At 42.2% G+C, this 13,909-nt stretch overlaps 1 protein-coding gene across 10 annotated transcripts in view; it reads left to right on the top strand.

Moving 5' to 3' along the window:
• Positions 1-13,909, top strand: part of chd4b (chromodomain helicase DNA binding protein 4b) — a gene marked incomplete at its 3' end in the record, with an annotated part of 28,856 nt that overhangs the window by 239 nt on the left and 14,708 nt on the right. For all 10 annotated transcript variants that reach the window (XM_080039955.1, XM_080039953.1, XM_080039954.1 and 7 more), the window contains exons 2-21: positions 250-459; positions 910-1,034; positions 1,949-2,203; positions 2,315-2,430; positions 2,532-2,631; positions 2,743-2,935; positions 3,119-3,240; positions 3,384-3,507; positions 4,607-4,779; positions 5,362-5,607; positions 5,884-6,087; positions 7,187-7,398; positions 7,831-7,962; positions 8,053-8,152; positions 8,299-8,490; positions 11,994-12,194; positions 12,359-12,496; positions 12,652-12,773; positions 12,874-13,047; positions 13,232-13,373. In XM_080039955.1, coding sequence (XP_079896081.1) covers positions 396-459; positions 910-1,034; positions 1,949-2,203; positions 2,315-2,430; positions 2,532-2,631; positions 2,743-2,935; positions 3,119-3,240; positions 3,384-3,507; positions 4,607-4,779; positions 5,362-5,607; positions 5,884-6,087; positions 7,187-7,398; positions 7,831-7,962; positions 8,053-8,152; positions 8,299-8,490; positions 11,994-12,194; positions 12,359-12,496; positions 12,652-12,773; positions 12,874-13,047; positions 13,232-13,373 — 3,135 coding nt within the window. In that variant the 5' untranslated portion in view covers positions 250-395. The remainder of the gene's footprint in view (positions 1-249; positions 460-909; positions 1,035-1,948; positions 2,204-2,314; positions 2,431-2,531; positions 2,632-2,742; positions 2,936-3,118; positions 3,241-3,383; positions 3,508-4,606; positions 4,780-5,361; positions 5,608-5,883; positions 6,088-7,186; positions 7,399-7,830; positions 7,963-8,052; positions 8,153-8,298; positions 8,491-11,993; positions 12,195-12,358; positions 12,497-12,651; positions 12,774-12,873; positions 13,048-13,231; positions 13,374-13,909) is intronic.

Here is a 13,909-nt window from a genome sequence, read left to right as displayed (position 1 = left end):
ATGCGTAAACTTTTCTTTGATGTATTGGTAACTCGTCAGCGCAAATTTGCCGCGAATACTTGAAATATTGATGTCACTTCATTAACTTCATTCACTCGTGTAAAAAAAAAATCCTGATAATAGATTATCTAGTTATCCAACTTGTTTGCACACGCAGGTGGTCATTTAAATGCCATAGACATAATATGAAATGATTGAGGAGTAGCTACCTACCAGTGCCATTTATTTTTATTTATTTATTTTTTTCAGCACCCGCCACCCCCTCCCTTCCTGGACACCCCCGGTCCATTCTCCAACAGTCCCACGTCATTTTCCCTCCTCCCTCGCCGACCGAGGAGCAAGGTTTAGGGGGGATTAATTCGACCAGCAAGACATTAAATTAAATCGCTGGTACAATGTCTGGCAGCGAGGATGAGAGGGAAGACTTTGGAGCCGCGGAAGAGCACTCACTTCTCCACGGTAAGCTCGCCCCCCACCCCCCCAAAGAAGAAGGTCCATCTCTGTCACTTGAGCTCGCCAGAGCTAACGCTAGCTTGAGCTAGCCAGGACTAGTAGGCTCGGGCCGTCCGTCACACGCCATAATAGATTAGTTATCTAACTTGTCAAGCATATGTTCATAGTTGTTTATTATGTATGGTTTAACATGTCGAATTATTTGAACCTCGCATGTGTCTTCTTGAGTGGGGCATGAACTGTCAAAGTTTCAAACGCGGAGAACAGACAAGTTGAAACCTGTGCTGTTGTGGCATTCACGGTGTCTCTGTGAGGGCGTGTGTGTGTACGTGCGCGTGTGCACAAACATTTGCCAAGTCGTGCCAGTGCGCGCGCCCTGTTTCCTCTGCCATTTGGCCTGCAGCATGGAGCCCCTGCCCGCGTGCTCTCTCACTTATTGGAGCATGTCACCCGCAGGTGAGGACGAGCCGGAGGATGCTGTGTCTGACATAGGCGAGGTACCAAAGTTTAAGAAGAAGAAGAAAGCCAAGAAGAGCAGCCGCGAAAGCAGAAGCAGCAAGAGGCAGAGACCCGTCAGGGAGGTTAGTTGGCAGTTTATTAATAACAAACTTTTCATATTGAGGTATTAGATTTTAACGGGCAAGCCTCTGACTCTGGGTACTCCTTCCTTTTTCTGTATCTCACCACATGGGGTCACATCAATAGTGAGCTAGTACACTAGTTATGTCATCTGCTTCGGGGTTTCACTTACAGTGGACTGTAAAGTAAAACAGTTGAAAAAGATTAATTGAGTATAATTTATTTAGATATATGATGTAAAAATGTAGATAACGGGTTACCGTTCAATTAAGTAAGATAAGCATATTTACTTAACTAATGGCTGCAACTAACAACTTTTACATTTATCTTTGTTATTGATTAATCTGAATATTGTTTTCTTGATTAATCAATGAATATTTTGATTATAAAGTAGTAAAATGCCAAGTATACATTCTACTGTATATTTCAGAGCCCAAGATTATTAAAACTTCTTGTTTGATCAAACAGTCCAAAACCCAAAGATATTTAGCTGCAACGATAAATTGATTATTCATTTTGTTAATCAACATAACATGTCTTTCAATAATCAGTTCATTTTTAAGAAGCATTTTTCAGAACAAATGTCCTTCTTTGGTTTCAACATCTCAAATTTGAGCTTTTATGGCTTCCCTAATTTTTGTGACAGTAATCATGACATGTTTGCCTTAACAATGATTCAAAAGATAGATTTACCTGTAGTTGTCAACTATAGTCTGTTATTTGACCAATAGTTTAAGCGACTAACAGACACAGACAAATTAAGCTCTGTGAAGACTTCCGCATCCATAGAGTGACATAATTATCACTGGAAATCAAATAGAATGATTGACAACTTTGTTTAATAATTGATATGATATACAGTATGAAAAGCAGCAGTGTCTTCCAGATATTTGCAAAGTTGCTCTATGTCTTGCAGGAGTTGCCAGTCAGCTCCCCGGAGCCCCTGATTGGAGTAGAAACGGCAGAGAGAGATGCAGGCGAGGGAGGTGTGCGGTCAGAGAGTGAAGGAAGTGATTATGCCCCTGGGAGGAAAAAGAAGAAACGCTCAGGCTCTGCCAAAGAAAAGAAGAAAGGAGGTGCGGCAGCAGAAAAAGGAGGCTCATCCAGCTCCAAGAGCAAACGTAAAGATCCAGAACCAGAGGACGACCAGGACGATGACGATGATTGCCAGGTAAAGACTTGTTCAGACTTGGCTGCAGTGTGAGCAGTTGATTCCCTCGGGTCTAGCATGACAAACTAACCTCCCCTGACTGTTCTTTACAACCCCTCTCCTCCACCACAGCCTAAAAGCTCCACCCAGCTACTGGAGGCTTGGGGCATGAAAGACATTGACCACGTCTTTACTCAGGAAGACTACAGCTCCCTCACAAACTACAAGGCCTTCAGCCAGTTTGTCAGGTGAGGAACGCGTGATTGCGTCTACCTTGTGTCATTAAGGAGCTATGTATGTATGCAAAGTAAACTAATCACTTTATTTCTTGTAAATGTTATGTCTTTAGGCCTTTAATTGCAGCAAAGAACCCCAAAATTGCCGTGTCCAAGATGATGACTTTAATGATGGCCAAGTGGAGAGAATTCAGCACCAATAACCCTCTGAAGGTATTGCAAGTCTGACTTAAAATGAATGAAACGTTGTCTTTGAAATATTGCTGTCTCCTTATGTGTTTTTACAGAGGAGAGTTTCTCAGTCTGTGCTGTGTCCCCCTGTAGGGTTGTGCCACTGCCAACGCAGCCCTGGCAGCTGCCAATGTGGCTGCGGCTGTTGAGAACATGGTGGTGGGAACAGAGGGAGGGGCAGAGACCAGCGCTGCCCCGTCACCTGCACCTGCTCCGGCCCATGCTCCAACACCTGCTGCAGCCCCGGCACCCCCGCTCCGCAAGGCCAAGACCAAAGAGGGCAAAGGTAAAGTAGATTCTTAGGCTTAACGTGAGAATTATTCAGCTAGATAAACATATTCAATAAGAATAGATGGATTCATTGTTTTCTTATTGGATTATCGTATGAAAATCTGATCTGATATTTCAATATTTATCCAACTACTTAAATTGTTTTCTTGATTAAACTTTAATCTCTTTGTCCTGTCAGGTCCCAACGCTCGCAGAAAGTCCAAGCCCACGCCTAAGCCTCAGGCGAAGCCAAAACCCAAGAAGGTAGCTCCACTCAAGATCAAACTAGGTGGCCTCAACAGCAAGAGGAAGCGCTCCTCTGTAAGACACTTTTTTCTGCCAACCCATTTTCCAGTTTAAAGGTTTTTCTCTGTAACTGATAACTAAACCCACTTTAAATCAGAATGCCGAAAATGCACTGTGATGTAACCAGCCATTTCTGTCTCTCAATGTTTTTTCATCAGAGTGATGAAGAAGAACCGGATGCTGACAGTGACTTTGACGATGGGGGTATCTCTGTGTCCGATGGGTCCAACCGCAGCAGCCGTCCTAAGAAAAAACCCAAGACTGCGAAGAAAAAGAAAAAAGGTTGGCATGGAAATATTGTTAAAATAAAGAAGTCTATTGTGTTATCCGTGCATTGGTGCTGGACAAAGCAGTATGTTCTGTAGCTACTAGGGATGGGCGTTAGTAATCGAGTAGGCTTACTCCTCGTTTCAAATGAACTCGATTGGTGGATGAGGAAATTCTTTTTTTATTTTATTTTTTTATTTTATTTTTAGTGTCTGTAGCCTTTAGGCCGGCGGGCCGTGGCTGCCCCTATTTGAAAATGTTATATACGTATACAAAACGGCAGAAAACGGATAAAATAAAGTTTAACAAAATTAAATATTTTGATGCAAGTGCAATAAACTGAGCGTTGTGTCAAACATCAACCGCAAATAACTGCCACCTCCATGCCACCGCAGTGCAGCCTGTGTTCTCCACAGCACCGCGGAGCTGAACACGGTCACTCCTTTCTTCTCCAGAACATTTTCAGGAATATAACTGTCCAATTATTTCAAAGCTAGGGTAGGATTAAATAAGTGTATACTTCTTCCTGCTCCTTTTCAGGCATATTTATTGTATTTCCATGCTTTTCATTTTGTTTTGTATGTGGATGTCTGAAATAAACTAAATCAAATCAAAAATCAAAAAAAGCAGATGATAAAGTTACGTTTATAAAAAGGGGAGATGACACCTGTTACTCTCAGTTAGTAATGAGTAGACTCCAGGTGAGCATGCAAGGTGCTCTCCGCTTGGAAAGAAAAGAAGAAGCAGGCACATTCGCTCCGAGCCAACAGCAGGGGATATGGGGATAAGATTCAAAAACCGACCGGTGTAACGTTCCGTTAATGAGGAATTAGTCGCGGTAATTATTCACGGACACAGAGTGAGCATTACGCGGTTGGATATAGGCCTATAACTATCTGCTTTGGTGAGTTATTTATATGTATTTAAATTGTAGGACAATAATTTTATATTATCTGCTGCCCTTCTTATTTTAAATGGTGACTTAGGCAATTTCTTTTTTACAACTACAGCCCATGCTTTTTTTCTCATTTTTTCTCCCCATCGCAGACCTACTCGATCGGTTTAAAATACGGTATCTTATTATCTCTAATTTTCTGTGCACATGTTCTGACAGTGGAGACGGAGGACGGCGATGGCTACGAGACAGACCACCAGGACTACTGTGAGGTGTGCCAGCAGGGAGGAGAGATAATTTTGTGTGACACCTGTCCCCGAGCTTATCACATGGTCTGTCTGGACCCTGACATGGAGAAAGCACCAGAGGGCAAGTGGAGCTGCCCACACTGTGTGAGTAGCGCTGCGCCATTATGTTGTGTGTTAGAGAGGATTGGGTTGTATTCCAGTATGAAACGGTATAGCAAACATAACCCGTCTGTAAACTACTGCTGTTTTACTTGCACCGACGCTAAGGTTGTTGGGAAATGGACTTTGTTTATGATGATTTTAACAAATGTTTGTTTTTTTATTTGTTTTTGTTTTTGTCCTCTGCCTCCACTCACCCCCAACCTCCCCCCCAACCATTTTGCTCATGTTCCCATCTATCTTCTCCTATTCCACGCCACACGTTTCACACCCCCCCCCCCTTCCCCTCCCACCTCCCATTTCCTCTTCTTGTCCCTCCCCTCTCACTCCCTCCTTTCTGCCCGCCCTCCCTCCACTATGGCTCCACACGCAAACATGCACGCAATGCACCCCCACCTCCCCCCCACACACACACACACATCCCTGGCGCTCTTGAAAATCACCCCACACCCCTCCCTTTTTTCCTCTCGCTCTGTTCCGCATACCTTCTCTGCCTTCATGCCCCCCCACCCCCCTCACACGCACGCACACACACACCCCTCCCTCCCTGTGTAATTCTGCCACCAGGAGAAGGAGGGGATCCAGTGGGAGGCCAGGGATGAACTCTCAGAGGCCGAAGGGGAGGACGAGGAAGACAGGAGAGATGAAGGAGTGGAGGAAGAGGACGACCTCCACATTGAGTTCTGCCGGGTTTGCAAGGATGGAGGGGAGCTGCTTTGCTGTGACACTTGCCCCTCCTCCTACCACATCCACTGCCTCAACCCCCCTCTTCCCGAAATCCCCAATGGAGAATGGATCTGCCCCCGCTGCAAGGTGAGCGCTGTGCACTGGTGCTTATGAGACTGCGCGTGCATGTGCTCACATGGGCATGAATGCTGATGCAGATTCCATCTTGTGCACGCCTACAATTTTTTTTAACTATACCGTGGTAGTTTTGGCAGTTTTATTTTGACAATTTATCATGTCCTCCAAAATTCACTTTCGATGCATATCATTTTTTTAAACTGAATTTCTTAATCAGTGAGAAATTGCTTCTGTTTATAGACAAGCACCCTGTTCTAAATCATTTTCCTCTACTTTCCCTAACAGTGTCCACAGATGAAGGGCAAAGTCCAGAAGGTTTTAATATGGCGATGGGGGGAGCCGCCAGCCTCCACGCCTGTCCCTCGGCCTGCTGACCTTCCTGCTAATGCTCCTGATCCCACACCGCTGGCGGGCCGCAGGGAGAGGGAGTTCTTTGTCAAATGGTGCAATATGTCGTACTGGCACTGCTCCTGGGTGCTGGAGCTACAGGTATTGCACACTTGCTTACACTGTATCCACCTGTAGCTTTTTCTGGTTACTTCCCTGACAAATGCACAGGAGACACACAAACCCAATTACTGTTTGTTGTTATGGTCCTTATTAGTTGTACCCTAAAGCACAGCGAGTCTTCCTGGGGTCCACATACAAACCAAAATTAAAATGTAACATAAACATACACTCACCGGCCACTTTATTAGGTACACCTGTTCAATGGCTTATAAAAACAAAAAGCTAATCAGCCAATCACATGGCAGCAATTTAATGCATTTATGCATTTAGACATGGTCAAGACAATGTACTGAAGTCAAACCGAGCATCATAATGGGGAAGAAAGGGGGTTTAGGTGACTTTGAACATGGCATGGTTGATGGTGCACGGCAGGATGCATCCATACTTTCATGTTGTTAACGCCAAATTCTGAACCTGCTATCTGAATGTCGCAACTGAAATAGAGACTCATTAGACCAGGCATGATTTTTCAATCTTCAATTGTCCAATATTGGTGATCCTGTGAGAATTGTAGCCTCATTTTCCTATTTTTAGTTGACAGGGGTGGCACCCGGCGGGGTCTTCTGTTGCTGTAGCCCCTCTGCTTAAATGTTGGTTGTGTTTTGCGTTCAGAGATGGTATTCTACATAGCCTGGTTATTTGAGTTATTGTTGCCTTTCTATCATCTCAAACTAGTATGCCAATCCTCTATTGACCTCTGACTTAAACAAGGCATTTTACGTCCACACAAATGCCGCTCACTGGATATTTTTTCTTTTTCAGACCATTCTCTGTAAACCCTAGAGATGGTTTAGAATGAGTTAATGACATGTGATTGGCTGATTAGTTATATGTGTTTACAAGAAAATTAACCGCTGTACCTAATAAAGGCCGGTGAGTATATATTGAACATTTAAAAACATACATTAACCTTTACAATCAGCACATTATGACAAACATACATTTAACATTCAGAAATATACAACCAAAAGTTACAATCCATAAAAATTGCATACATAGGACATTTATGAATAAATTAAAAAATCCTGCATATTCTGACCATTGTTTCTCTGTCTCCCACTTACCCACTTATCCCCAGTTGGAACTGAACTGTCAGGTGATGTTCCGTAACTACCAGAGGAAGACTGACATGGACGAACCACCGCCTGTGGATTTTGGAGGTGAGGGCGATGAAAACAAAAGCTCCAAGAGGAAGAACAAGGATCCCCTCTATGCCCACATGGAAGAGGAGTTTTACCGCTATGGAGTCAAAATGGAGTGGCTGATGATCCACCGAATCCTCAACCACAGGTATGACACATTTAACCTCACATGAAACATGCAGTTCATCTTTAAAAAGAAGATTGAAGAAAATTTAATTTGCTCTGAAGGTGTGGATTGAATTATTATTTTGGTCTTAAAAGCGCTGTTTTAACAGGCTATTATTCAGTGTGGTTTTGATGTGCATTGGTTTAGTAACTGGCTTAAATGTTTCATGTCTTATTCCTTAAAATGTGAAATATAAATAGTGTACAGGAGTGACGCTATTATAAAATATTGTTGAACTCTAACCTATAAGAAAGAAGAATATCATGTTGTCGAAGACAATTCATTGAATGACAAATATGTACATTTACAAGTATTCTATTATAAGCTACACTACACTAACAAGACTAAAAGGCGAAAGCAATAGTGCTTTATCGTTAAGTTAATATTTCCTGCACGTTTTTTTGTTCATGTTAGTGTCGATAAAAAGAGCAACATACACTACTTGATCAAATGGAGAGATCTGCCCTATGACCAGTCAACCTGGGAGAGCGAAGACATGGACATCCCTGAGTTTGACACCTACAAACAGACATACTGGAATCACAGGTATTCAGAGATTTATAAAATGTCTTATAATTCAATACAAGTTTTCATATACCGGTAAGTTTTATCTCACAAACTGTAATTATCTTAAAGAGAGTTGATGATGGGTGATGAGGGCAGACCTGTCAAGAAGCTGAAGAAGACCGTCAAAGTGAAGAAGGCGGAGCGACCGCCTGCTAATCCAGTTGTAGATGTAGGTACTTTGAAACTCTGAAACAAACATTGCCATGAATCTGTTCCTGCCATAAGAAGTTTTTATGTTGGACTGATATATTATTAATGATAACCTGAATCGGGACAGATGTGGAATTTATATTCCTCTCGGTTTTGTCCTTCCAGCCTACCATCAAGTTTGATCGACAGCCCGACTACCTGGACAGCACAAGAGGCACTCTGCATCCCTACCAGCTGGAGGGGTTGAATTGGCTAAGGTTTTCTTGGGCTCAAGCCACAGATACAATCCTGGCTGATGAGATGGGTTTAGGCAAGACTGTACAAACGGCTGTCTTCCTCTACTCATTGTACAAGGAGGTAAGACCAGTGTGCAGTGTTTCCCCCAGCGCTTTATAGCTAAGTCGGCCACCTTAGCAACGCCAGCCCCCCGCCTTGACTACCGACCGACCCCCCCCCCCCCCCCAAGAAAAATAAATAATAATAATAATAATAATAATAATAATAATTTTTTTTTGCTGCATGTGTGCTTGTGCATGGTCATAACTGCGCGAAAGGCCGCGATTTGCGGTAAATAAATGTGCGTCTCCAAGCGTTTCTCTATCTTTCAGCTGCTCTGTATCTGCGGCTTTGCGCACGCGATTGTACCGCACCGCGTGCGACTACGGCATGCACGCGGGAGAGTTAAACGAGCAGAAGAAAACCGACATTTAACTGGTGGTGATAATAAACGCAGTGCGGTTCTATGGGGATATTTAGCTGAACAGAAAGAAGTGCTCTGCAAAGCTAGAACAGTTTAAAGACTCCACATCACCGTGGCAACACAACCTATCTATCAGCTATCAGACAGGGCAGAGAAAAGTGCATGAGAGTGATGGCCTAGCCAAGTTTCAGTAAGTTTACAGAAGCGCCACACTGTTACTGTCTTTGAAATGCATTTAGTAATTTTAAGAGGAAAACACATAGTATTTATTATTTCAACTATTGAGTTATTTTTCAAACCGCATGCTAGTGTAGGCCAAGAAGATTTATTTTCTGAATTTTCAATGCTGCTTTATTTTTATGTTTTAAATTGGGAAATACATGTTCCAAAACGACCAATAAACAATGAACAATGGACAAATAAACCCTGGCGCACTGTCACTTTATACTTTGCACATATCCACAGTTTTTATCTTGTTATTTTTACAGTTTTTAATACTTGTTTTAAGATCTATACGCACTGTGTGCTCTCAGAAATCAATGTTGTTGTATGAATGCCTATCATTACATCATCGTGTTGTATGTCGAGCCACGTCATAGACGATTTTATGTTACGACAGACAATAAAGTTTTCTGAATCTGAATCTGAATAACCTCTGTATTTAAAAAGTAATCAAGCAAGTAGGCTCAAAATAACCATAATGAATTATAGGCTATCACATCACAGTAGGCCTATTGTCCACAATAATCGCACAACAGCCCCCCATCCAAAAAGGAACTTTAAAAAGTTGAATTTGCACTTTGATGTGCATACACACACATATTAAGTGTATGGTCCATTATTTTATATTTAGTGTGTCTGCATAGTATTGCACCAAAACAGTGGAAGTTTTCTTTAATTGTGCTTTGTACTGTCTGCATGTTTGCACACAATTTGTACCTGCACATAGCAAACAAAATTGCACAACTGTAAGGTCAGTGTCTGTTGTATTTTTGTATTCAAATAAGCAGTTGTTTATTTCTTTACTGCGCATTGGCATCTTTGAGCAAAATACCGCCAACATTTTCGCTGCGCCTCCCATGACCCTGGACAGTGACCACCTTGACTAAGACATTTTCTGGGGGAAACACTGGTGTGCATAATTGTCTTGCAAGAATTTAGATATTTGTTTTTGATATTTGGATTCCTACTTTAGCTAAAATATTGTTAAATATAAAACTAAATGAAAAGTTATTTTGTCCAAAAGCTATTTTGTCCAGTCTGCCCTCCTCTGTCGATCAGTGTTAGAGGGGTGTCAGACATGTGACTCACAGTAAATCTGCCCATTAAAGGGGATGATTTCTAAGGAGGAAACTCTATCCTGAAGGCAGGGCAAGACAAATACAGCTGTTTGGATCGGAGCTTTATATTAAAGGTGCTGTAAGCGGAATGGTTCTTTTAGCTAACTTCCTGTCAGTTACTGCAGTTAGCAGTCCCCTCGCTCGTCCCTACGTCACCACATTAATGCACTGCGGTCTTCAAGCAGCGAGTTATCTAGCATCATCTCAGATCCATAAGTGTGATAAAACATGATAAAAACCATCAAAACAGACATTGGCAGGGCTCAACAATAAGGATTGCCCGACGTCCCGGGGCAAGTAAAACGCCACGTCGGGCCAGTAACTATGACAACCCGCTTGCCCGAACGGGCAACCTGGAGTTTTTCCGAAATTATTGAAAAAAAATTATGATAATAATATTTTTATTTTTTATAGAGCCAAATAAAATTCATCTATCCACGGTCTTTTTTCATATAGAGCTGGTGCTCATTATTAAATAAACGCTTAGGCCTATGTTACTTATATAATTTATGTGCGAGTAGTTGTGTCTGCTGCGTTGCATCTCTCTCCTCTGCTCCGTTTTGTGAAGGGGGGCATGGCTCCAGCGCCGAAACACACACACACAGATTTCGGCAAAAAACTGGTGCGCGTCTCTCACACACACAGTCAGAGAGATAGGAAAGAGAACTACACGCGTTACGTTGGTGTAACAGAAAGTACAAAAGCCAACGAGAAGCCTAAATAAGTAGACCCCAGCCGTCTGAAAAGCAGCAAAAATATTCGCGTTTTTTAAATGCATCCAAAGTGAATCTAGTAGTAGTTTAGCGAGGATGCTAACGTTAGCTCTGCTGCTAGTAGCCTACTACCAGTTTAATGTGTGCAGGTCAACACAAACATCAGCAACAGTTAGCAGAGGAACATCTCTACAGCCTGCATGTATATCTTAATAAATGGACCTGAGGTGTCATTTCTCATACCAGGAGGCAGTGGAAGCTTGAAACTATACTGGAAAAGTGTTCAAAACAGCCTGTCCTTAGCCAAAAGTTGAGATTTTTAACAATAATAATAAAAAACGTTTAAAACAGATTGTTGTAGGCCTAAAAAAATGTCTTACAGAAAAAAAGTTCTAAAGAATTGCTGTTGTAAAAAGAATAAGGTACAAGAAAAAAACCTTTGTGTGACCAATGTTTTTTTTTGTTGCATAATACACGTCTCATTTGCAGTTATTGTCGGTTTAGAAACTAAAAAATTACAAATGTTCCAACTCAAATAATATTTGAATAATAGCCTCCACTTTCAGTATGATCATCTATAACACTGTCCATGATGTGTTCATACATTATAAATAAAGAGCGAATATAACAAATATTTGTACACCACTAATAAAACATTTTTTATATAGGGGCCAGTAAAAATTTACTTTGGGCAAGTAGAATTCAGACCCACTTGCCCGGTCGGGCAAGTGAAAAAAAACCTTAGCGTTGAGCCCTGCATTGGGAAGGATTTTTACATGCTCCGCCATTGTAGGCGCATACACATTCACCCATCTGTCGCTCTGGCGTGCACCGGCAGTGAGACCATGAGTGAGACGGGTGTCGGTTTGTAGCGTTCTCTCTTGTGATTGGATATAAATTTCGGGATCCTACAATAAGTTTATTCGCCGATTACATGCAGAGCAGCTGACTGAGAGATCGGCTTTATGAAACGCGCACATTATGTAAGTGATCACTGTATGAATAAAGAGTGATTAAACATGATTAAATCGCTTACTTCACCTTTAATGCAGCCATTTGAAATGATTTCTTTAAATGTGAATAATGACTTATTCCCCACTTTTACAGGGTCACTCCAAAGGTCCCTTCCTGGTCAGTGCTCCCCTGTCCACCATCATTAACTGGGAGAGAGAGTTTGAGTTGTGGGCCCCTGACATGTACGTGGTGACCTACATAGGGGACAAAGACAGCAGGGCTGTCATCAGAGAGAACGAGTTCTCCTTTGAGGGAAATGCCATCCGAGGCGGCAAGAAAGCATCCAAGATGAAGGTAAGGAAAAATTTAGGAAAAAGAGAAATGATGCCCAATGAAAGTATTAAAGGCCCTATATTTCCCTATGGAAAAATGGCTTCAGCCATAATTATTGTTTGTCTACTCCTTTTCCCCCTTTTAGCATCTTAGCTGATGTACTTCTCTCTCTCTCTGCTTTACAGAAAGACTCACAAGTCAAATTTCACGTCCTACTGACATCCTATGAGTTGATCACCATTGACCAGGCTGTGCTGGGCTCTATTGAGTGGGCCTGTCTGGTTGTGGATGAGGCTCACAGACTCAAAAACAACCAGTCCAAGGTAATAACATTAAGCAATTTGAAGAAGTGTGTGTTTAACCTTTCTTATCTGCACTGCTGCTATGTTGCACATGATGATGATTACTACTATATGTTTTTATTATTAAGTTCAATGCACAAAATACATGTTTTTTTTCTCTCTCTGTCTGTTATTAGTTCTTCCGAATCTTGAACAACTACCCGCTGCAACACAAGCTGCTGCTTACTGGCACTCCTCTTCAGAACAACCTGGAGGAACTCTTCCACCTGCTGAACTTCCTGACCCCATTAAGATTTTGGTCAGTAGCCCCACCCCCCCCCCCCATCCCATTATGTGGCCAGAACATATGTGACACCCAAACTGACCCAGTATTATAATCTTTTTGTGTGTGTCTTCAGCAACCTGGAAGGGTTTCTGGAAGAGTTTGCAGACATTGCCAAAGAGGACCAGATCAAGAAGCTCCATGACATGCTGGGACCACACATGCTCAGGAGATTGAAGGCTGATGTTTTCAAACACATGCCTTCAAAGACTGAGCTCATTGTAAGAGTGGAGCTGAGCCCTATGCAGAAGTAAGTTAAGAGAAGATGTTAAACATTGTATTTTGACATTTGTTAATTTGTATTTGTTATACAGCCATGGTCCAGTTATTGAAGACTATGGAGAATTTAGGGTATAATGTTGGAATTCTTCACATGCTTTAATTTTTCGGATTAATGACGGCCCTTTTTGACTTTCTTCTTTGTTCTAACCCAGGAAATACTACAAGTTCATTCTTACACGTAACTTTGATGCCCTGAACACCCGTGGAGGAGGAAACCAAGTCTCTCTGCTCAATGTGGTGATGGACCTGAAAAAGTGCTGCAATCACCCATATCTCTTTCCTGCAGCAGCCATGGTATGATCCAAGTCCTCACTGATAATTATATTGGAACATTTTTTTTTTTTCATGTTTCATAATAATAAATAATGGATAGGATTTATATAGCGCTTTATTGCCTGGGCACTCAAAGCGCTTTACAGGGTTCCAGGTTCCATTCATTTGCACACAGTCATACTGGTGGTGGTAAACTACAATAGTAGCCACAGCTGCCATATTTTGACTTGGCACTGAACTTTGTCAACTTATTTATGATGAGTTGTAAGGCGGAAGGAGAGGATGCTGGCGTTGTTTGTTCGCTGCTTCGCCGCCCGCAAATTGTTGATAGCCCATATAGTTTTCCTGTTATTGCACTATTGTTTGCACTATTCTACCGATTTACGAGGCACTAGTTATTCTACCGGTGGGGTAGTTAAGTACCTACCTGCTACAGACGTCTTCCAGCTGTCATCCTTGGCCAGCATGGCGCTCAGCTATTCCAGCTTGCAACTTCGCCGATTAAACCCCGCAACCACTCCTGGATTTAACATCCCCACCATCAACATACTTTTTTG

This window comes from Ammodytes marinus (assembly GCF_949987685.1).
Source record: "Ammodytes marinus genome assembly, chromosome: 13".
NCBI lineage: Eukaryota > Metazoa > Chordata > Actinopteri > Uranoscopiformes > Ammodytidae > Ammodytes > Ammodytes marinus.
The sequence above is the reverse complement of the archived record's forward strand: the minus strand, read 5'-3'. Positions and strand labels throughout refer to the sequence as shown.